At 46.4% G+C, this 20548-nt stretch overlaps 1 protein-coding gene across 2 annotated transcripts; it reads right to left on the bottom strand.

The window, feature by feature from the left end:
• Positions 1-321: 321 nt before the first annotated feature.
• Positions 322-19830, bottom strand: LOC149305844 (mitochondrial inner membrane m-AAA protease component AFG3L1-like). Of its 2 annotated transcripts, none has more exons than XM_089539472.1 (16): positions 19732-19830; positions 18462-18531; positions 17768-17883; positions 16655-16804; positions 16406-16474; positions 13979-14103; positions 13483-13756; positions 12763-12900; positions 11934-12087; positions 10710-10817; positions 9011-9136; positions 7946-8056; positions 6138-6253; positions 5480-5680; positions 4854-5048; positions 322-3988 (listed from the first exon to the last, which is right to left on the bottom strand). In XM_089539472.1, the coding sequence occupies exons 1-16, from the start codon at positions 19828-19830 to the stop codon at positions 3752-3754; spliced, it is 2289 nt and encodes a 762-aa protein (XP_089395598.1). In that variant the 3' UTR covers positions 322-3751. The 2 variants fall into 2 exon arrangements, with proteins under 2 accessions (XP_089395598.1, XP_089395599.1); XM_089539473.1 differs by having other exon boundaries at positions 13979-14100.
• Positions 19831-20548: the final 718 nt, after the last annotated feature.

Raw genomic sequence — 20548 nt, 5'->3', positions numbered from 1 at the left:
TGATCTAGACTGTGCCAATGTTGCTCTGAATCAAATAGTAGCATTCCCCAGGTGGTCTTGGCAGCATTGTGTGTGTGTTTGTGTCTGTGTGCGCGCATGCGTGCTTGTGTGGGGGCTTTACTGTCAAACCCATGCCTGGACTCAGACACGTTGGCCTCTACATCTGTGGAGGAACAAACCTGGACAGAGAGAACAGAGCCCTGAGAGAACAGAGTCTCTTGAACCATTAAAACAAGACAACCATTGCTTCGGGGCTTTGTTGTTGTGAAACAACAGACAAAGAAACAAACACTGGCAGGCACAAAAAAATAGGGGTTTTAAAAGCAACAAATAAATGCTGTGACATTTCCAAGGCTGACAAATTCCTTTCCTTTGTCTTTGCATAGAAGGAACGCCTGCCAAGGCAGGAATCCACAGCACAGTTGGGTCCCAGTAGTTCTACCTAGAAACTGCAGTCCACAAATGTGCCTTTCCCCCCCTTTCCAAACAAGGAGTTTTGCTTCCCACTGGTAATGATGAGGTTGAACATGATGCTCTCCACCCAACTAGGTTTGGTTTAGCAAGATAATCCTCACGTGGAGGTCTCCTTTAATTCTTTTGGTCCTGACATGTCTCTCAGTTTAACCCAGATGTAGGTAAAGTTGGGGTGTCACCTCCACACCACTACCCCAAATACAGGTAAAGTTGATATGTCCCCCTCCATTGCTATTCCAGATATAAAGTTGGCATATCCACCCCAATACCTTCCCTTAATATTAGGAGCATTTAACATTTTGTTGGATATTGTCCTCTACACAGACCTTCAGAGTTTAAGCAATCTATGTACCAAAGAGAGACACTTCCTCTTCCTGCAAACAATGAGGTTCACTTTTGGGTGGGTGGGTGAAGGCTGTTTGAATGCTATGGACATTTTAAGAACAGGCTAGGTTTTCATACTATTGTACGAGACTAAATCTGTAGGTGTACAAATTTTTAAAAAGGAAGGGAGAAAGCCCTGTGTGAGACACAGAGAAAGAGCACTAACATGGCAGTAGATTCTTCTCTTCCTAACATGGGGGGACAAAATAGAAGAGCCATCTACACATGCTTGCAAGTCTGATCTTGGAAGCTAATCTAGGCCAGCCCTGGATGGGAGATTGCCAATACCAGGTGCTATAGGCTCCGTTTCAGAGGAAGGAACTGGCAAAACCACCTCTGAGAATCACTTGCTTAAGAAAACCCTGTGCAATTCATGGGGCCGCTGTAAATCAACTGGCAATTTGAAGGCGCACACACGCCAAGGGGGAGATGAAAGAGTAGGATGCATAGGAGTATCAAAAGAGTTGCAACAGCTTTGTCCAAAAAACCAGCTGCTAAATTCTATTAAGAGGTGCAGCAATAAGACCAAATTCTGCCTTGTAAGATATAACAACCTTAGGCATAGTTGCAGAAGATATTTCCAGCACAGACCAAAAACACAAAGAGCCCTGAATTTGGATTTCTCCAAAGAGGTCCTCTAAGCCAGCATTCTGTTCCCACAATGGTCACTGAGAAGTCGTTTAAGTATAGGAGCCCCTGGCTATGTGAGAACAAACCATATGGAAATGGGTACTACAATTCTTTGTAGGATACCCAAGGTGGAGGAACTGGGGTGAACACCTCCTCCTCAGCAGGTGTTGCCTTCTGGAAAAGAAAACAAAAGGGTCCAGGACTCCATTTGGTCTTTGAATGCAGCAAGGTATGACTTTCAAAAGGCCACCAGAATGCAGCTGAGTCAGTAGATGTTGTTCCTGAAGAGTCACTTTTCAGAAGCAATTTGGAGATTTTGCAGGTCAGATGCCTCAGAAGGGCCACGATCCAAGTAAGTAAGGGGGTGGGGGCAACCAAGATGGCAAAGGATCTAGAAAACAGGTCCTATAAGAAAGGGCACAGAGAGCTGTGTATGTTTAGTTTGAGAAAAGAAGACTGGAAGGTGGCAAAACTTGTTTTCTGCTGCTCCAAATATTAGAACATGAGCCAATGCTTCCAAATGGCAAGAAAAGATATTTCAGCTAAACATTAGCAAGAACTTTCTTGGAGACTCTCCTTTGAGGTCTTTAAACAGAGGCTGGATAGACATCTCTCAGGACAGTTTTAATGGTGGAGTGGATGGCCCTTACCATTACGATTCTATGTAATGTCAGAACAGGAATGGGACAAAGGGAGGGACAGGTCAATGCACGTATTTCATGGGGTGTGGGGATGGGATAGGCTTTACTAAGTTCAGGACAAGCTCTACCCTGTGGGCACTGGAAGGAAAAATACTAGTAGTCGTAATGCCCTTGGGAAGAATCCTGGGCAGAATGGTCACAACATAACAGTTGGATTGATTCCATCAAGGCTCCCTGACTTTGCAAGATCAGACTGGGGCTCTTGGAGGTCTCTCATTCAAAGGGTTGCTGTAAGCCGAAACTGACTTGACAGCACATAACAACAGCAAATGCTACTGGTAAGAATGTCTAAGTTCTTTGGTAGCTGAGTGAGGAGTGTGGACCCGTAAGGAGCGCTGAAAACCAGCATCTGAGGAAATGGGCCATGGTGTCTTCACCTCCTGGTTGAAGATCTCCTTAGGTTTGTCTTAAAATTGAATTATACCATTGACCCAAAGACAGATGATCCTGAGGTCAATGAGGTGGCTGAGGAGTTGATCTAAGGGGGAAAAGTGCTGGACATGCATCAACACCACATCCTGGCTGGCATTTTCAAGGCAAAAATCAGCAGAAAGTCAGGCTCAAAGGCATCCCAAAGAGCTCAGCTAGATTTCAGTACACACTGGATATAGGGTTCAAAAGCATTTGTCGTTCATTTCCTGGCCTGCTCTTGGGACACAAAGCCCCAGTTGCAGGGAAGGTGTTCAGACGCAAGAAATCACTGTGTGGGAATGAGCCAAGAGAAAGTCTGCTGATGCAGTGTGACTGGCTATGCTGCGATCTCCTGCTCCCAGGATCCTCTGGGCCATATCACGTCAAGAAGGGGAAGGGAGTAAAGGATTCTAGTAGCACCATTTCACCTAGCACCATGTTTGAGACAGCCCTTGTCCAATGGGGTCCTCTTCCCATCTGCATCCACCCCTAGCAAAAGAAGATACCCCTCAGAGTCACTACCGCCACCAAAGAGAAAATCCCCACAATTCTTAAAGATCTTGCTCACTCCTTTTCTTTGGTTCGGCTTCAGCAGGGCCTTCTCTTGAACCCTTTGGACTGTAGGCACAGTAGGAAGGCAGTCAGGCAGACCAGTGGGAAGAGAAAGCCAAAGTAGCCACAGTAAAGGCACTGAGCAGCATAAGGCAACCCACAGTCCCAGAAGAGGAGTGGTTGGCAGGAAAGAAGATGGCTTCTTCAGACTGGATCATCTTCCCAGAGTACAGGATCACAATACAAGATCAGAAAACCAGGATTGGGGAGGCCACTGCTTCAGAGGGTGTCTGCCATCTATTACAGGGAACGGCACCTGCTTTTCTCTGCTCTCCACTGCCTGTCCTTCATCCCATCACCAAAAGAGGCTTGCAAACAAAGGCCTTCAGATTGCCGCTTGGTGAAAAAGACACCCGACAGCTCAAGGAAGCAATCTGGTCCCATGGTTCTGTGGCAAAGGCCTGCCTTGACTTCTGATCCCATGGAAACATCATCCTATCAAGGCTCCCAGGGAGAGAGACATTTCACCTGAGGCTGATGTCTACAGAAAATACACCTGGTGCTCCACACCAATAAAGCGTGTGTTGGTATTTTTTCCACTACAAAGCCTTCTCCTGGCTCCTCTGTCCTTGGCCCTCTTCCTCTGCCTCTTCTTCCTCCTTCTGCTCCAGGTTCCAGTCCTGCAGTCCTTCGGGGAGGGAGGTGTCTTCCTCTAAGCTCCCAGTGCCCTCCACAAACTCCTCATAGGTGGATTTCTCTGCAAAGGGCCTTGGGCCAAGCAGCTCCACCATGTCTGCTTTCTCCAGCACTTCCTTCTCCAGGAGACGCTTTCCGACCTGCAGGGAAGGAGAAATCAGTTGCTCAATGAATGGAATATAAATAAAAAGAATAATTGTGATTGACTGCTGACTGCCGGCCTTCCAATGATCCACACAGGAGCATAGACTGGTTTGTTTGCTCCTGGAACCCTGGGAAAGGATAGCACAGGAGATCCTTGGATCATAGGGTCTTGAGGAGAAGCTAGATCTAGGAAGTGGGGGTGAAGATCATGCTTTTTCAAGAAATTCTTCTCATACAGAACTACATGACAGCCTTCAAGAGGACAATGGTTCATGGCCTCTGCCAGTGGTGGCATGTCAAACCCATCAAAGGCCAAACTTAATGCATGGTGGTTTTAGAACCACCTCTCTCAGCATCACTACCTTCATGTTAAAAAGTGGAAAGAGCTCCTTTGAGGCAGGGGTGGCTTTGGAAACTTTTGTGGCCTCCAGGACTGTTTTGGCAGCCCTTGATTCTTCTGGACTCCTCTTTTCCCCAGAAAAGTGTGAACTGCCTCTCTTGGAAGCTTCCCAGAGCAGCAATCCAGCTTCTAAATAGGTTGCAGGACCTCCTCACCTACTCATACTTTTTAAACATTAAAAAAAAATACCAATTTTTCTAAACCATTTAGAAAGGAAATCCTATCTGGGGAGAAAGTAGGAAGGGACAGTTCCCAAAAGACAGTCAAATTAATGAATGTATGTCCTTCATTGCTTCCAAGTGGTTTCTTGTTACAACTCTCCTTTTTGCCTGAGCGTCTGACCCATTTTCTCCTTGTCTGACTACAGAAGGCATGTGACCCGCACTTTGCAAAATGGAGCTACAGTTTAAGAGGCAGGACATGCCAAATGGAAATGTCCTCCTGGCCTGTCTGCTTTGTACCTTCTCCACTTGGTCGTGGCAACGTGTCAGCAGGGCCTGGGTCTTCTGGTGGGCCGTGGTGATCAAGGCCCGGACCTCCTCATCGATTAGCTCAGCCGTGGCTTCGCTGTAGGGCTTTTCAGGAGCAAGGTTGCCTGGCTGCGGGAGGTCAAAGGAGAGCTGGCCCAGCTTGTCACTCATCCCAAACTGCACAACCTAAGAAGGAAAGCAAAACCTCCCTCAGCCAGCAGCAGGATGAGAAACCTTTTAGTAGTGACCCATGGAGCCTGGCAGTGCTGGAGAATGGAAGAGGAGGAAGTTTTGGATGGGGCAAAGGGGCCTGGTGTAGGACTGGACAGTGTAACCCATGTAATGCATACAGCCCTGAAACCCCTTTCTAGACCCTAAAGCCCCTCACCAATGGCCCAAAGCCCCCTCCCAATATTTTTTTAAAAACTTTTTTGGTGTGATTTTCAGGCACTTTTTGCCTGAAAACCAGGAAGAGAATCCCTGAACATGTTTATGAAAACATGCACAAACACTGCCAGACCTGAATGGCAAAACAAAGCATCCCTGGATCCTCTGCCTAGTTGTGCCTTTCTGGTCGCTTATGGACAACCAGCAGGTCCCTCCTCCTGGCCCTTTACCTGGGCGTAGGCGCTCTGGGTCACCTTCTGGAGATCGTCCTGGGCACCGGTGGTGATCCGCCCAAAGAACAGCTGCTCGGCCACACGCCCTCCCAACATCATGCACATCCGGTCAAAGAGCTGCTCCCGGGTGTAGAGGAACTGCTCCCGGGGAAGGTACTGCGCATACCCCAAGCCCTTTCCTCGAGGGATGATGGAGACCTGCCAGACACAGGTAACCAAGGTAAGGAGAACAGCAACAGGTGTGCCATTCCTCTTCAGAGCAAAGGGGATGGAGAGCCTCAAAGGGAGTCTGGAAAGATTTCTCCACCCCCAAAAAGTTATTTTCTGTACTACAGTTCCCAGAATCCCTCCAGCCAGGGAGATTCTGGGAATTTCCCCCAAGTCAACACCACACTTGACAGTAAAAATGGCTAAACATTTACTGCATCATCTAGAGGCCAGCAAGTTTTGCCCAAGGGGGTAAGAGTGTGTCAACACTCTGACAAAAGCCAAATGCAGTTCTAGGATGCATCAACCAAACTCCCAAAATTCCCCAGCCATCGGTGGTCATCCCTGTGAAAGGGTCAGTAGCCAAGGGAAGGAGATACAATAGCAAGTACATTTCTATACTGCTTATCAGTGCATTTGCTAAGGTTTACAATGTGTAACGCTGCACCTTGAGCAAGGGGTCTGCATGCTCCAAGAACCACCCGACCACAGCGTGTCCCGCCTCATGGTAAGCCACAATTGTCTTCTCATTTGGCTGCAGGATTTGAGTCTTCTTTTCAAGCCCTGGAGAGAGCGCAGAGGAGAGTTTGTGCAAAGGCAGGAGAAAAAAGCCCTCTCTGCAACCAGAGAAGCCATACAAAACCTTTCCTTTCCAATGCCATGTACAGAAAGTCCTCTTTTCTAATTGCAGCATCTACTAATTCTGTCAGAGCATGGGGACATTACTTTTCCAGGACTGCAGCTCTCAGAAACCATGCTGGCAGTGGGCATCCTGGGGGCTGTAGTCCAGAACAGGAATCCCAACCTCTGACTAATACCAAATCTTTGCTTCAACAGAACAGCTCTGAGTCTCAGTTCTCAAATTCTTATAAACGCTCTGCAGATTCAGTGCATTTTTTCTCTTGCTTCTGGCATTTGTAGGATGGCCAGTGAATTCACCTTCATAAAGACAGAGGGAAACAACATTTGCACAGATTTAATAAGGGGTGCTAATAGGGTTGCCAAATTGGATCTTGAATGGGGTGCCTCTGTCTTAAATCCCCAACAAATCTTGGAGCAGGAAGAGGTACTACAAAGCTTTATCAAGCTAGATGAAGGTTCCTATCCCTCTTCACTTTTCAGGAACGAGGACAAAGCGGGGCACTTCGTCACTTCCCTTCCCTACTCTCCAACAGCGAGGAGACAGCCATATTGGGAGGGGATTGCTGCATCTGAAAACTGAGGCCGGAAAGTTGGGGTTTGAAAGACCTTGCAACAGGACAAGGTACTGTCAAGCAAGATGAAGTTACTTTGTCTTGCTTGACAGTAACTTGTCCTGCTTGCAAGGTCTGTTAAGGATTAAAGTTACACAAGATTCATCTTGAATGCAAACCTGGCTGCAAAGCCTCAACAACCCTACAGAAAATATCTGTGTCTCCCAACCCCTCCACCATTTCCTTTCACAAGCAACTTTTTCAAGCAAAGTGTCTGCAGCTGCAGAGGCCTGTTTGTGCCTCTTCTTCCCTCTGGGGAGTCTCTCTCTTGGGTGGTGAACTTCTCAAGGAACTGCAAGGGCTCCTCCACCAATACACAGCGTGACAGCTCTCTACTCGCTAGGGGAGGGCAAGTGAGGAGATGGCTGCTCCTTCTCAGGAAGGGAAGGCAGCACACTCCAGTCTCTCACTGCAAAGTCAAGGAGAAGAGGGTTCATCCCAGGCCAGCCCAAACACCCATCTATGTCAGTGTCCTATTTCCCCAATGTGACTGACCAGAGGTTTCTGGGAAAGCTACAAGCTGGGCATTAAGGGTACTGGAGTGAGGGGATAACCACAAAGCCATATTTACAGGAAAATATACCGGTAAACCAGCAGAAAAGTGTAAATGCAAGTACAACTTGACTTGCAGACAGGGCTTTTTTGGACTACAATTCCCAGGAGCTCCAAGCCAACCATTAGGAATTCACTGCCAGAGAGCTCTAGTGCTGTAGTTCACTAGATGGGGGATTCTGGGAGTTGTGCAAAAAAATACACTATTTCTAAGCCCTGCATGTTTCATGAAGCTCAAGGTTGAGGAACCTGACACCAGCCAGATATTGTTGGACTCCCATCAGTCCCTAGCCGTGATAGCCAGTTCTGATGGATGCGGGAGCTGCAGTCCAACCACATCTGGAGGGCGGCACCATCCCTAAAAACCCTTGTTTTGAATAAAGGCACAGGATCCAATATTTCCTTGCTCCCTCTGAGCAGGTCCAGGGAGGCGGGGGTCAGGCCAACTCACCCCCAATGACCCTCTCAATGGCCTGTTCAAAGTGCTTCTCATTCACGGTGGGGCTTGCATGTCGCGCAGCAATGAGGGCAGCCTCGTTGCACACGTTGGCAATATCGGCCCCTGCAGAGAGATAAAAGGGAAGGAACTGGTCAGTAGATGGGCCGGATCCCTGAAGGAATGGGAACTCAGCACCTCAAGAGCCATCTTCTCCCTTGCCGCTCTCGGCATAAATTCTCAAAACTTGAACATTTCTTCCCTTGGAGAAAGGGATCCTGGATTAACCTGACTACAACTCACTCTGAAAACTCTTTCCTAAGGCAAGTTGACTCCTTTTGCAACAGCAACCATTAAATGGAATTGCTGTGTTAAGAGAATCAAACACCACTGAATGTGATCAAAATATCACACCGTGTAGTTATAGCACTTTGGCACTGGCTGAAGTGCTATGGCGCCATCCTATTAAATCCCGGGATAGGTAGCTTTGTGAAGGACTTAAGAATTCTCTGCGGGGGAATTCTGGTGCTATAGTTCGGGAGGCTGCAGTAGAGAATTCCAATTACCTCATGAAACTACCAGTCCCAGGATTCCATGGGATGGAGCCATGCCAGTTGAGGGATATGGTGTGAAAGGTAACTGTGAGTCTTTTGGGGAGTAAGGCTGTTTTGATGGTCCCAAGAGATTGAAAAAATGTCCAGGAGGGCTTTTCAAATGCAGGAAGTGAATAAGGAGTCCCTTTTGGATCACTTCCTATTGTAACCAAAAAGAGAGGCTTCTCCAGAAATGTGGTGAAAATGGCCCATGGTCCCTAGAGGCATATGTGCAAAGTAATTGATTTTGGGGTGGGTGCAATGGTGATATCACAGCCTTCCATAGTCTCCTATTGGGTCAATGTGTTCTCTAAACAGTTGCCCATCCTAGTCTTATGGGTTTCCATCCACATGGCTTCATTCCCCCATCAACTAATAACACCAGCCCACCCTGCAGTGGGCATTTCACCAGTGCTGAGAAAAGTGGCTTTTTCTGGAAGACAACCCCCAGCATCTGCCAAGCTCTGAATTTCCCAATACATCTCACCTGTGAATCCTGGGGTCCAGGCAGCCATCTTCCTTGCCAGAGAGTCTCTGCTGATATCAGCTTCTAGTCTGAGAGGTCGGAGGTGGACTTTGAAGATGGATGCTCTGCCTTTGATGTCCGGTGGGCCTGGTTGGGGGAAAACAGAGCCAGGGAAGACATCCCCCACCAAAAGGTGGGTTAACATGACTACCAACTCTCAGTCTTCTTCTCACATGGTACTTGCCTATGAACACCAGTCAATCTTTCCTCACTTCAAAATCTTCTATAATGAGAAAGAAATACAAGGGGCAAAGGGCATTCCCAAAAGAAGGCAATCTCACTAGAGGTTTTGGGTGGTTGATCTCCAGCTCCTTTCTTGGGATATATGCATGTGTCACAGAATCACCCAGTTAAAAGAGACCACAAAGGGCCATCCATGCAAGAATACACAATTAAATCTCTCTGTGTGTGCAAGGCTGGGCTGGTTCCCTCCTTGTGGGATAAAGGCCTTTTTATTCCAGCAGACTTTGGGGAAGTGATTGTTTCGGTTTTTTAGTGTGCTGTACTACTTTTATTCTTTGCTTTTAAAACCATGTTTTAAATTGTTCTAATTCCACAGGCAGTATAATATTGTAGTTTGAGCTTCTTGAATAGTATTGGAGTTTGACTTTCTTGTATCTTTGTCTTGGGCCTGGTACAGACCTCCCAAAAAGGGAGGCCTGCCGGCGCCTTCCCCCCCCCCCCCACAGTAAAGCCGCAGACGCCAAACTGCACGGCTTCCCTGCGGAGAAAAAAGAACCCACGAAAAGCGGGTTCTTTTTGCGCTGCACTTGTGACACCCGAGTGCACCAATGGTGCACTCGTGTCGTCACAATGGCAGCATGACGTGCAGACGCTATGCGTCCGTCATGTCGCAATATACACAGGGCACCACCACTGTGACGGCGCCCCACCATACTAGGGTTAGGGACTGTGCGGTTGCCACGTGGTCCCTTAACCCTAGTACACAGCGCATTTGGTCCGTCTAGACTGGGCCTTGATGTGTTTTTACTTGTATTTCTTATTTTCTATGCTGCCCTTAATCCTAGTTTTGGCATTTAGGATATAAATAAAGAGATGGATAGATGGATAAACTGATAGATCAACGGACCAGTCAGGAGAGGACAGTGGCAGGAGAAGGGCATACCTCAGCATGGCCGTCTTTACATCATTAATGAAATAAATAAATAAATAGACAGATATCGCGAGACACATGTTGCCCCATAGTTTTGCAGCCCGAGGCCCCTTTTCCCAGTAATTCTTGAAAAGAATTTTGTTTGTTAAAACATGGGGAGTCATGGTTCAGGAAACGTGATTCTTCTTTCAGGGCTGATTTCCTTGTTTTGGCTGAGGGAGGGATTGTTTTCATTTCAATCAGAACTGGACTTCAGGCCACTTCTGGTTTCTGCAGGAGGGATGCTTCAGAGGGCTCCAGGCAGCGAAAATGAGTCCCTCAACCCTCTGGAGCTCCCCACCTCAGCAGACGGGATCCCAGTCGGGAGTGGGCCTTCAGGGAAATCTCAGAAATAAGGCACCAAATGAACAGTTCTATATCTTGTGTGGCTTCTTCCCAGCCTCTGACATTCAAAGGTACACTGCTCCTGAACATGGTGGTGTTATGGATGAGTTATGAGAAACAGGAACCAAAAAGGAAACCATAAGTAAAGACAGTAGCTGTTACCGATATAAATCTGCCGATCAAAGCGCCCCGGTCGCATCAATGCTGGGTCCAAGACATCAGGCCGGTTGGTGCCTGCGAGAACCACCACATTTGTACTGCTGTTGAACCCTGCAGAGGAAGTGGGCAAAAAATCAAAGTGGGAAAATATCAAAGAACGTTCCTTTTTGTGCTAAACCAGAATCTTGTGCTCAAAACGCATGTCCTCTCTGAAATCCTGCAAGTCTTCTCATGTCTGTCGGGAGCAAACTTATTTGGACTGAAATGTACTGTTTTCTAACAAAATGCAGAGTTTGGTTATGCAAACAGGATATCTAGTTAAACCTCTCTTAAGAATAGTTTTAGGAATCAACCTTGTTTGCAAATAGTCAGCATAAACAAGCTATTATTTATTCACAACCACTAACTAAGGATCTAATAGGAAAGTTTATTATATTCTGTTACTGAACAGGCGTTCTGCAGCATTGTCAGCTACAGAGTTGTAAACCATTTCTCCAGGTTGTGGTTACTTGTCTATATAATAATAATAATAATAATAATAATAATAATAATAATTATATCCTGCCTCTTCCTATAGAATCAAAGTGGCTTACAATTGTGATAAAATATAATACATTAATAAAATTCGAATATAAGAGTACAAAATATAACAATATAAAATAAAACCCATTAACCCTCCCACCAGCACAACAATTTAAAATTCCTTATAACAGTAAAATACATCTCATCATTAATATGCAATTTGTTTCACAAACACACACACAAACAGAAGGGAAACACACTCCCCCCAAACAAATCTACTACTTTTTGTTCCAGGTGATCTAACTTCTTGGAACAAAAAAAAGGGCCCATGACACTTTTTGGTGAATTGTGTTGCAATGAAGCAAAAGTGAGGAGCTCTGCTTTTCAGCCTGTTGGCTTCCTTCGGGGGAAATAATTTCTTTTCCCATTGGAAGGGCACAGTAAACTGATAGTCCAAAACCAGTAGCTTTCCCAAGTTCTGTTTCCAACCCACTTGGTGGGAACAGCTGCTATATTGGTTGTGATGGAATGCAAGGAGACAGAACATTGGTTACAAGAGGCTAAGAAGTTTTGGAAAGGGACTTGTGTCAGATGTCTAGGAAGCTGAGGTTGAAACCTCAGGCTCATTCTTGATGAAAAAGCCACCTTTTCACCCCCAAGAATCCTTCCCTCGCCCTGCCATCCCACCGAGAGGAGCTCTCTCACCATCCATCTCCACCAGAAGCTGGTTGAGGGTGTTTTCCTGCTCATTTTGGCCCCCAAACTGTCCATGGTTTCGTTTCCTCCCAACGGCATCGATCTCATCAATGAAAAGGATGCAGGGGGCATTCTTCCGGGCCAAAGCAAACATGTCCCTCACCTAAAAAGAAGAAGAAACACCAATTATCTCCAGTGATTTAGATTTTATCCAAGTATCTGGGAACCAGCGAGTTATTGGCTGGTATAATGTGGCACATTCCAAGCAGTGTCGCTTTTTGTGATCCTATTGATGGAGATTTCAATCAGGTATTTTGCCAGTCTCTTTGGAATTATTCCCAGAATACCTCACACTACTCTATCAACAGTTGTTTTCTTTCCCCAGAGATGCTGAATCTCAACGTGTAAGTCTCTATATTTCATATAGGGTGCTGGTGTGGTGCAGCGGTTCAAGTGCTAGACTACAATCTGGAGACTACGGTTCAAATTGCTGTTTGGCCATGGAAACCCACTGGATTTCCTTGGGCAAGACACACTCTCTCACCTTCGGTCCCCTCTGAACAAATCTTGCCAAGAAAGGTTCCCCTTAGGGTTTCCACACATCAGAAACAACCTGAAAGCACACACATGACAACATATTCCATAATCTTTTCCTCTCTATCTTCCATCTTTTTGTCTCCCGCCACCTTTTTCTCTCTCTTTTCTTCCTCATCATTGTTGTCACTGTTGTGGTGTTGTCATTGCTGTGATTATTACTCCTGCTAATGCTGTTGCGTTACCACTGCTATTAGTAAGTCTGCCAACCCTGAGGAGGTTTTGAAGGGTTCCCCAATCTCACCCTTGCTGGTCCAACTCCAACAAACATCTCCAGGAACTCTGAGCCATTCACGGTAATGAAAGGGACGTTGGCTTCTCCGGCAGTTGCTTTGGCCAAGAGAGTTTTGCCGGTGCCCGGGGGGCCTGTCAGCATTGCACCCTGAAAGACATGACAGAGGTGCCCATGTTCACCAGATGCTAGAATTAGAGATAACCCTGGTGACATGAATGCCTTTTGCTATTTTGAAATGACTGTAGGGGGAAACAGAGGTATTTTGGGCTTGCTGGGAGGAAATATTGTCCACCAGACACCAATAGTTGCTCATCCCTACTGAACACTATGCACAAATTGACACACCTCTACCATATTTCCTTTATCCACCTTTATTGGAGTGTTTTGATTGTGTCTTCCTGCATGGCAGAATGGGACTGGATTCGATGACACTTGGGGTCTCTTCCAAATCTAGGATTCTATTATTCTAATTTTTTTAAGCTTTCTTCATGCAGGGGATCTGCTCTGGCCACAGGATCACTTGGCTTACTCTTTTCTATGTCTTTTTATAGCTGTATAAAATCCTTTAATCTAACAGGGCTTGGGGCGTTCTTGGTTGACCAACCACCGCGCAAGGCATTGTCAGCCTCCATCTTCCTGTTTGATCACAAAGCCCTGCTCCTCCTACCATCTTAGCCCTCTGGACTCTACCTAGTGACCTGGCTCAGGATTATACCGCGGGGCACGTACCTTTGGGATCTTGGCCCCAAGCTCCTGGTACTGCTTGGGGTTCTTCAGGAAGTTGACAAACTCCATGATCTCCAGCTTGGCTTCCTCGCAGCCAGCCACGTCCTTGAACTGCACCTCAATGTTGCCCTTTGTGATCTTTGCTGTGGTCTCTGCCACGCTGAAGATCCCTCCTGGTCCTCGTCCCCTGCGCCCGCTTCTCATGGGCCCCCGTCTCAGAGAGAAGAGCAGGAAGCCAACCAGGAGCAAGGTGGGCACCATGCTCACCAGGAAGGAGCTGCAAGAAGAATCATAGAAGAATTGGAGGAGACCCCAAGGGAGAGAGCTCTTATAACTTTGAATGTTTGTGTAGCAGGGGGAATTTCAGCAGGCATGGCTTCCCATACAACCAGGTAACAAGCAACACTTCTTCTAAAGAACAATTAATGGTGCACGGCCCCTCTCCTGTTTTCACTCTGGCAATCCTAGCCACTTTCGATCCAGCCAGGCCCTTACTCACCCATCGCTCTCGGTGCTGTACACCACTGAGACCTGGTGGGCCATGTCGATCCCCAGCTCCTGTTGGGCAGCCTCCAGGTTTCGCTCAAAGGTATCCACACTGCCAATGTTGAACCAGACGTACTTCTGTGGCAATCAATGGCAGATGCTGAAGGAACAACTCCCATCTCTGTCCCCTGGCCTCCCTCTACATCTGACCCTCCTTACTGGCCTTCTGTAGGCAGGCAAAGCCTAAAGTTATTTATTTACAGTAGAGTCCCGATTATCCAACATAAACGTGCCGACAAATCGTTGGATAACTGAAAATGTTGGATAATCCAGAGGGGCCAAGAAGTTCTTCCCAATGACGGTGTGCCATTTGTGACAAAACCTCCTCCCCTCCCCTCTCTCCTTCCCTGCTTACCTCCTGACTCCTGCTTCCTCTGCGTGGCCCACGCCTCTCCTTGGCATGGCTTGGATTTCTTCAGCCCAAAGGGAGTCTGTGGACTCCCTTCGGGCTGAAGGAATTCAAGCTGTGCCGAGGAGAGGCGTGGGCCATCGGACGAGGCCTCTCCTCAGCGAGGTTTGGGTTTCCTCAGCCCCAAGGGAGTCCACAGACTTCCTTCGGGCTGAAGGAATCCAAGCCGTGTGGAGGAGAGGTCTGGGCACTTGCCCCAGGCATCTTCTCGGAGGCTTGGTTTACCTCAGCCCAAAATGACTCCATGGACTCCCTTCGGGCTGAGAAAAACTAAGCCGCCGCACCATTTTTCAGACTTGCCATGCTTCTTCATGAGCGCGCACGCACACTCACAAAGAACCATGAGACATCAGATAATCCGGAACGTCGGATAACCAAAGGACGGATAATCAAGACTCTACAGTATTTAATTTATATATCTCTCTCTGGCTTTGCTTTGCGAACGAAGATTCAGGAAGGACTCATCCCGCGCTTTGTACAAGCGCGTTGATGACTAAAAGTCCTGAACCGCCTGCATGCAGGGTTGGGTCTGCGGCTTCCAGTGCATCTTTACACCTGCCGTTTCGTCCCTCGCCTATCGTTACAGGGCTTTTTCGGAGATTGGATGTGTCCTTGGAGCCTGTGCAATGGATTTTTCTGGTGGAGGCAGTGTGCACAGACCTGGCCTCACCCTTTAAACAAGAGGTTCGTCTGCTAAGGCCTTGACAAGCATGGACGGTGGCAGCGAGGTCCTCGGGTCGTAGGTTTGGTTAGAGTTTCCTTCTCTTAGATGGTTAACCTTACAGGGTTAGACGAGCACCATCTGCCCGGGTTTGGGATTAGTTTTCCTTCTCCTAGGATGGTTGCCATAAGGCTAGAGAGCCCATCCTGCCCTTTGGCGCTCTTGGTCAGACCCTTCGGTTGTGACCTGTCTGGCATGGGAGGCCCCATAGGTGGCTATTATACCACCGCCAGCATAGCTCACAACTTCATTGGGGTACGCATGCCTCTCCCCCACGACAAGGGGGCATCAATGGAGAGGTTAATTTATATAACTTATATATAAATGTATAATTTATTTATATATATAATCTATAAATTAATTTTCTTCCACTACAGGACCTAAGTTATCCCAACATGCTTTTGAAAATAGAATTTTTAGGGGGTTCTTGTTTTTTAAAGGAAGAGCTTTTAAAAGATTGTTGAAATGTTTCATCTTTTAAAAAATACTTTTTATTATTTTTAATTATATTTAAATTGTCTTTGGGATTTATTTTTTTAAATGTCATTAATAGTTTAATAACAACAACAATAATAACAATAACAATAAATTTTATTTATAGCCTGACTCTACCAAAATGGATCGAGGCGGATTACAACAATAAAATACATCAACACTATATACAATACACACATAAATAAAAATTACACAATCCCCTTACCCCCCTGTTAAAAAAACTAAACAACAGCATTATAAAATACAGATTAAAATTAATTAAAATAGACATGATTAAAATGAGGCATCTTGGGGCAGACAAGGGCAAACCAGATCAATATAACAAGATGGTCAGTCAGGGAAGGTTGATTCCTCCCCTCCCCCCGATGTTTTAACTGCACTACATTTATTTCAATTTGTAAGTCAAGGTTTTGGGGAAAGGTGAGGTATAAACACACACTTTGACTTATAGTGACCCTATGAATGAAAGATCTCCAAGTCCCCCTATCCTCAAAAGCCCTGCTCTTGCAGATTCAGGACAGCCAGGGCTTCCTTAATGGAGTCATTCTATCTGGAACACAGTCTTCCTCTTTTCCTACTGCCTTTAGGGAATTTAGGCCATCTGCTACAGGAGAGGAAAAGACTACTGGAGTTCTGCAACATGCATGCAGTTTTCTTGCAAAGGTCCATCCATGTTTAGGCTTGACCACAAGGCCTGCCCACTGGCGTTTGTTTCCTTTCTCCCTCTCAACTTTCCCTCCTGGGGAATTCCTTACCTCTGAGGTGACACCAGAGACTGGGAACACTCGCACAAACTCCTTGTTCACCACTTCCAGCCGCTCTACCTTAAGAGATGCAGGGAGAGAATAAAACAAACATTTTCTTCTTTGGTGGATATTCTGTTGAATAATGCATTTATTTCTTTATTTGATATTTATCCTAATTTCCTCTCCAAACTGGAATGCCAGTAGAAATCCCAGGCCCCAGCTGCCCAGTAAAAGATAGTGTCTTGTGCTCTGCCTTACCACTCCTCTGGCCAGATAGTATTGCACAAAGTGCTTCCAGTTGATCTCTCTGCCTGGGTCTCGCCAGTAGAAATACAGGAAGCCAGAGGCAACGCCAGCCCCCATGACCAGCAGGTACCGGAAATCCTTATTATCCCATGGGAACTCTCCCTGGAATGGTTACAAACATATACTTTTAAATCAGAGGTGGGAACCATGAGGATCTGCACATAACTGTACATGTGAAAAAGACCTGAGACCTTAGTACATCACAAGCTAAACATGAGTCAACAATGCAATGAAGAAGCAAATTTTTTAAAAAAAATGCAATTCTAGGAATCTATAGGAATATAGTATCTAGATTAAAGGAAGTAATAGTACTCCTCCATTCTGCTTTGGTGAAACCTCACTTGGGGTAATCTTGTGCCCAGTTGTGGATACTGGGTACTGACAAGCTGGGATGTATCCAGAGAAGGGCGACCAAGATGCTACAAGCTCTGCAAACTATCAAGCCCTGTGAGGACCAGCTTAGGAAGCTGGACCTGCTTAGATTGGAGAAGAATGAGAGGTGACACGATGGCCATCTTTAAATACAAGAGTGTTATGCAGAAGATGGAGCATGCTTGTTTCCTGCTTCTCCAGAAACCAGAGCAGTGGATTCAAGTTGCAAAAAGAGAGTCCACCCAAACACTGTCTGCTTGACAGTGGAATGGATTACCTCAGAGGGTGATGGACTCATTGGAGGTCTTTAAACAGAGGTTGGCTGGATCACCTCTCAAAAGTGGGTTTCTGCATTGAAAGGTAAGGCTATGACTAGAAGTCTTAACTGTGTAAGACTAAAGTTTTAGTCTTTGGCTGTGTAATATTGCATGGCAGGGGTTTAGGCTAGATGGCCCTTTCAGCCCCTTCCAACTCTATGATTCTATGACTGCAAGTCCCAGCAGTACTAGCTAACAGCAGTACTAGTTAGTGGTGTGGAATGCTGACAGCTGCAATATCTGGAAACCTACACGATTCTCACCCCCCCCCCCCCCGGTTTTCAATGTTTATCTTAACCTTTCCTGATCTTGACCATCCCACATAGAAAAGAAGACCTTAAGATTACATAAAACAGCAGATGCAAACATTGCACACCTTCTGCATGCGACTCCACCACCCTGAATCGTCATCCTTCTTTCCACGGTTGTCTCCACCACCACTGCTCACCCCTGCATTTTTGGAGTGACCAGGATCTTTGGGCCCAAGAGGCTCTAGGGGAGAGGAAAAGTTAGGAATACCATAAGCCTGGTCTCTGAAAGACGCCACTTAATCACTAGGTGTTTGAACAGAAGACATGTTGCGACAGACAGAGAGAAACAGCAGGTCAGCAGAATGGAATGGGAAGAGATCTGTGGCAACAAACAGAAACCTGGGCTCAGCATACTCAAGAACACAGCCTCACAGCCTGAAAACCCCACAAAAAACTATGGATGCCAGCTGTGAAAGCCTTCAACTTCACAGATCATTAATTAAATAGACCCCCTCAGGCCTCGCCATTCAACAACAGAACAATACAGAGATTAATATGTAAATCACTTCCCCTCAACCAACCATATGTATACCCCACTCTCTTCCATGCCACCATTCTCTGAAGGTGCCAGCTGCAGATGCCAGCAAAACGTAAGGTGCAAAACGGGCCCCTGGACTGGCCCCAGCTGCCTGCCCTGGGTCCAGCCCCAGAGCTAGAGGCCCAGCAGTGGAAATGTCCAGAAACCTCAGTGTCTCACAACGAATTTCCTCTCAGGAAGAAAACAGAAAGCAGCAGAGCCTTTCTGGCGGAGTTACCTACCTTCCGGTGGCTTGGAGCAGAGCCATTGCTGGAGGGAAGTGATGCCTCTTGGGTGGACTCTCTGAAACCACTAGAACCAAGCACAAAGGGTAGCGTTAGGCCCAAAACACACTGCAGAAACAATCCAGTTTGAGTTCGCTTTAACTTCCCTGGCTCAGTATGGGACATACTGAAACAAATGACAGTACTTGATAGGGAATGACTGGGGAGTATTTGCCCATAGGGAATCACTGCAGAGTAGTTGCTCATAGAGAAACCAGACTTGCCCACAGAAAATCACTGAAGAATACTTGCTATGGACAAGTGTTTCCCAATGATTCCCTATGAGCAAATATTCTCCAATGCTCTGCTCCAACTCCCAGAATTCCATAGCCTTGAGCCAGAAAAGAGTGAAAGCGAAACCCAACTGGGTGATTTCTCCAGTGTGGATGCAGCCGTTATTCTGATTGGTTGTCTGCCATATTTTACTGAGTGTTAACATGTACGGATATGTATAATATTTCATTATTCTCGCAGAATGTATGCCATTGGCAGGTTTGTTTTGCCTGCTTTGATCGATGGTACTTACAGCGCTGTGTGTAAATTTACTGCGCTATATAAATAAAGCTTAATAATAATAATAATAATAGCAATTAATATTGGGCATAGGATGAAGTTTCTTCCTCTGCTGCTGCTTCATTGAGCAGCTTTAGAAAAGTCATCCTTTGAACCATCTAAATAATGCAGTTTGACACCCCTCTGAAGTTCTCCATCTCCATCCCATGGAATCCTGGGAAGTGTAGTTTTGCAAGGCCTTTTAGCCTTCTCCAGCGAGCTCCTGGAGCCTCAGAAAACTACAAGTCCCAGGATTCTCTCAGATGGAGCCATGGCGGTTAAAACTGTTGTCAAACTGCATTATTTCTACAGTGTAAACACACTCAAAGCAACTATTTCCAAGCTCTGCGAGTAGAGCCTTTCTCTTCTTGTGAGGAGCTCACAACAATCTTGCAAGGTAGTCCCCTTTCCCTAAAGAGCAGCTTTATCCAATCCCCAACTGCGACGTCACTATATGCAAACACCGCGTTTGCTGATTGGCCTGCCTAGCCATAGCCACTTCCGCGTTCTAGTCGTGGCCCCGCCCACTGAATACGGCCTATCGCTATCATGGGCAGCAGCAGAGGCGCACCCGAAACGTCATCACCGCGCGCCGCTCCTAACCCCCGGGTTTCTGAGGGAGCCCTCCGCTACGTTGTCGCAAAGCAGACAGCCGCCTCCGCCATTGCCGCCTCACCTGCTGGACCGGCGTCAGAGTCCGAACCCCACGGCAGCGGCTTTTCCGTAATAAGGCGGCCAAAGGAGGCGCCAAAGCAGCCGCCAGCCGCTGAGCCATAGTGCGCCTAACCCTTGGGATCAAATGCGCATGCGTCAAAACTTGGCCCCGCGCATGCGTGCTATGCTTTAGCCTATCACTTTCGGGTAGAAAATATTATGAAAGTACACACTGTGTGTAACAAGGAAAGCAACCCGGCTGGGAAGCATGGTCCGAGGATTTATAGTTCCGGGATTAAATTGGTCTCACCAAAGGCTTTTCCCAGCCCAAAATTGAGTGATGGTCTATGGATGGCCAGGATTTTGGGCCAGAGAGGGCTGGGGTCAGGACCCCCGACCTCTAGATAATGATTATATATTTATGTCAGCGGGATTTTTCTCCAAAAAATTGGGGCCCAAAGTGTCTTTTAAAAAGAAGTGATTAAAAAAAGGAAGAAATGGTACTGCAGCATTTGAAAGATAAACTCTATGCTCCTGTTAGGAAGATAGAGTGAGTGTAAATAGATAAGAAAGGAGTTTAAATGTCTCAGAAGCTCCAATCTGGTATGAGAACAGTAGGAATAAGAAAAATAAGCTCATATTTTGTTAAAAGGGTTTTATAAAATGACTGATCAAAAGAATTATGAAAACAAATAATAAGAATGATTTGAATGACGATAATTTTGATGAAAAGAATGATATAGTATTCAGTCAGTAGTACAACTGGAGACAAAATGAATAGTCACAATAAAGGAAAGGAAGTTTTTCGCTATTTGTTTAAGAATATATTAAAAAACACA

Source organism: Sceloporus occidentalis, unplaced genomic scaffold (genome assembly GCF_023333645.1).
Source record: "Sceloporus occidentalis isolate IW3139 unplaced genomic scaffold, rSceOcc1.0.p SCAF_10, whole genome shotgun sequence".
NCBI classification, from domain to species: Eukaryota; Metazoa; Chordata; class Lepidosauria; order Squamata; family Phrynosomatidae; genus Sceloporus; species Sceloporus occidentalis.
The sequence above is the reverse complement of the archived record's forward strand: the minus strand, read 5'-3'. Positions and strand labels throughout refer to the sequence as shown.

Coding starts and splice junctions, on each gene's coding strand:
- LOC149305844 (XM_089539472.1), bottom strand. CDS start 19,830: ATGGCTCAGCGGCTGGCGGCTGCTTTGGCGCCTCCTTTGGCCGCCTTA. Junction 12,088..12,762: donor TTGGAGTTGGACCAGCAAGG/GTGAGATTGGGG, acceptor TCTTCTTTTTAG/GTGAGGGACATGTTTGCTTT. Junction 5,681..6,137: donor ATGCAGACCCCTTGCTCAAG/GTGCAGCGTTAC, acceptor TGTGTCTGGCAG/GTCTCCATCATCCCTCGAGG.